The following is a 3,117-nucleotide window of genomic DNA, read 5'->3' on the forward strand; positions in this document are numbered from 1 at the left end:
GGGAAATTGTTGTCCGGTTGTGAGATGGGGCTAGTCACAATGAAGTCTTTGTGTTAGGGGCATCACTTCTCTAGATGATCAATAATTTTGGAACAATTTGTTAGGATGGAGTGGATGGTATCTTGCACCACTGTCGCTCCTGCTTTGAGTGTTAGAAATAAATTCGTTTATTATGACCATTACCAATACTTGCCTGATTCGCATTAGATGAAAAATTTCAAGGGTCACTACAAAGCGTGCATCGAGAAACGCAATCACCGAAGAAGTTGACGTGAGTGACATACTCGAATAACTGAAGCAGTCTTGACATCGGGCAAACACGCCGACTCTCAGGGCAAGAAACGAAAGCGTACTCGAGCGAACTAAATTGGACAAAAAAAAGCATATTCTATGAGTTGTTGTATTGGTCAAAGTTTCGATTGAAACACAACTTGAATGTGATGCGCATACTGAAGAATGTGATGAGCGAGAACTTTCTCGGGACGTTGCTCAGCAGAGATAGGAAAGATAAGTACGGCGAGAAAGAGGCGCGTGATTTGATGGGCCTGAACATCAAGTCTACTTTACACATGGTGAGCAACGTGACTGAGCTAGAAGGATAGGGCCGTTGATCTCTCGTTGAGATCTCCTTAAAGCCATTATCGTGTCTGGCGCCTTAGAGGTTGGATTTTAAGAAAAGAAAAAATCTTTATTTAATTTGTTGGTTCGTTGTTTTCAAATTATAGATTTCAAGGCCCGACTCGGGATGGTTCTCTGTCAGGGCATGTTGTATGTTAATTCTATAATTTTTGCTTGGTTATGTAGTATAATATGAAATGAAGAATGAAGTATATATAAATGAGATAATTAAACTAGCAACTCCCTAATTAGGACATACAAAAATAAAATAAAATGAGTAGACGTAGAATCACAGAAGAATCCCATGATATATTTTAAACGTATGAAATCTTAATCATCATATATAAAATATATATAAATCTCAATAGTGATCTCCCTTGGGCGGAGATGAATAAGACGAATCGGAAGTATACACGAAAGGTCCGACAGTGTACAAAAGCATGTTCTTCTCAGGGATGGAGCGAGGTGAAGAGAGAATCGCGCCGGAGATTCCATTGTTAACATCAGTAGGTGTTTCGCAGCTCTCTGTGGGCGAGTCCTCGAGGAACACCTTGCACTCCTTCAGCTTCGAATCGTCCGATGATCGGATCATCGAGTCTGAAAGAGAAAACATGGCGAAGAAGAAACCCTTCTCGTCACTCTTGTGGCTCTCGATGTAGAACGGAGCTCCCTCGTATCCATTCTCGTATTCTGACACGCATGCAATTTTCACCACAGCTCCTGCAAATTTTTTTTGTTACAAAATTAGAAACCCTTGCAGGGTTTTACGTTATTCCACGAAATCACCTCTCCATTCCCTTATTAAAATACTAACATATTCCATGAGGAAGTATGTAATTGAATATTGACCGAAAACAACAAATTCCCATGACCTACTACTGTTTTTCATTTTTTACCTATCAAAATGGTATACATATAATAGTAAATTAAATCTAAAAAATGTTTTTTTTTTTTTTTTTTTTTTTTTTTTTTTTATGGATTGTACACGAGCGAGCTTTTTCGACGATGCTGGCCCGTCGGCCTGTACTCAAGATCTTGTTTGGTCCCGTAAACAAGTCAGGCTCAACTCTTATGAAACAGGCCGGGTCAGTTAAAACTCCCCAAAAAGAAGAAAACGTAAATATTCGGGTCAAGTGACCTAGGCTGTCTTCATTGAAATTGCATGTAACGTTTTTTTTTTTTTTTTTTTTTTTTTGTGTGTTTGTTTGTTTTTTCAATTAATCGCAACAATAATGTGATTAAAGTTTTTATTGCGTATATATTATTTTCAAGTTGTAACGAGTACATGTATCTTTTTATTTACTATTTTTGGTCTACATATATATTTTTATTTTTTACTATTTACAGTTTTACTTATAAGGAAATGACTGTTTGTCGTTTGAAATAATATTATATTTGAACAGATGTAAAGCACCCATTATTTTTGAAAAACTATCTGTAATTTTCTCGGTTTTTTTTTTAATTTTTTTTTTATGTCATATTGATTGTAAGCTGATTTAAAAAGCTAGGTATAAATTTTACAAGTATATTTTGGAATTTAGGTGAAGTTTAAGTCGAATTTAAAATATGAGTATACCTATTGATTGTAAGCGCATGCTATATACGTATACATTTTTTGAGGTAAAAAAACGCTCTCTCTCTCTAGAATGTTTTCTAAAAAATTAACAGAACTACCATCGAAATTGTAACATGTTTATTATCGCAAAATTGTAACATGTTATCGCAAAATTGTAACATGTCCTAATGAAAATGAAAGAATATTTATTATCGCAAAATTGTAACATGTTTTAGTAATATTTGTAAAAACAAATTTATATCTTATATATAAAAGCAAATTTCTTTTCAGAGATGATAATTACCGACAAGTGGAAAGGATTTCCGGCCAGATTTGCATAAAATCAGCCCTTGGACACCGATGCTTTCATTTCCACGATTATAATTATAATAATCCGCTTTGGGATTTTCATCTGGTTTGGGTTTTGGTGCTTGTTCGCCGTTGTTCATGTAATAACTTAGACCTTCCTTGTCAAGATCTTCCGAGCTCGGTTCTTCTTTCTCTTCACAGTCAGGTTTAGGGTAATTTCTATTATCAACAGCTGAGCCAGCAATCAGCAAAGACATAAGAAGCATGCATAACATGGAACGAGCCATATTCATCTGAGAGAGAGAGAGAGAGAGAGAGAGAGAGAGAGAGAGAGAGAGAGCAATATGTGAAGTAATGCAAGTGAAATAATATCCTTTCTATGTCTATATATATAATGATATATATATATATATATATATATATATCTATACAAATAAATTAAACATATTATCTCAAAATGATTTTTTACTTTGATTGTTCTCGAATATATAATGTAGTTGAACTTTTTGTTACGTGTTCATTTTCCGTAACTTCTAAATTTGTTACTGCTCTCATATTCCGTTCAACTTTTGGGTAAAAAATTGAATGCCTCCAAATACAATATGTCACTGATTATTTTAGTAGTGATATAATTA

At 34.5% G+C, this 3,117-nt stretch overlaps 1 protein-coding gene across 1 annotated transcript; it reads right to left on the reverse strand.

Moving 5' to 3' along the window:
- Positions 1 to 889: 889 nt before the first annotated feature.
- On the reverse strand, positions 890 to 2,816 carry LOC149389802 (protein SEED AND ROOT HAIR PROTECTIVE PROTEIN-like). Its single transcript, XM_089624464.1, has 2 exons — positions 2,478 to 2,816; positions 890 to 1,338 (listed from the first exon to the last, which is right to left on the reverse strand). Exons 1-2 carry the CDS (start codon positions 2,773 to 2,775, stop codon positions 980 to 982), a joined length of 657 nt encoding a protein of 218 aa, XP_089480590.1. The 5' UTR covers positions 2,776 to 2,816; the 3' UTR covers positions 890 to 979.
- Positions 2,817 to 3,117: the final 301 nt, after the last annotated feature.

The sequence above is a fragment of the Urtica dioica genome, chromosome 8 (assembly GCF_054948205.1).
Source record: "Urtica dioica subsp. dioica isolate 48M chromosome 8, U.dioica_male_clone48M_v1_H2, whole genome shotgun sequence".
NCBI lineage: Eukaryota > Viridiplantae > Streptophyta > Magnoliopsida > Rosales > Urticaceae > Urtica > Urtica dioica.

What these genes read in the sequence shown, in the direction of transcription:
- LOC149389802 (XM_089624464.1), bottom strand. Translation starts at nt 2,775, where the DNA reads ATGAATATGGCTCGTTCCATGTTATGCATGCTTCTTATGTCTTTGCTG. An exon ending in GAAATCCTTTCCACTTGTCG is followed by an intron (nt 1,339 to 2,477) that starts GTAATTATCATC and finishes AAAAATTTGCAG; the next exon opens with GAGCTGTGGTGAAAATTGCA.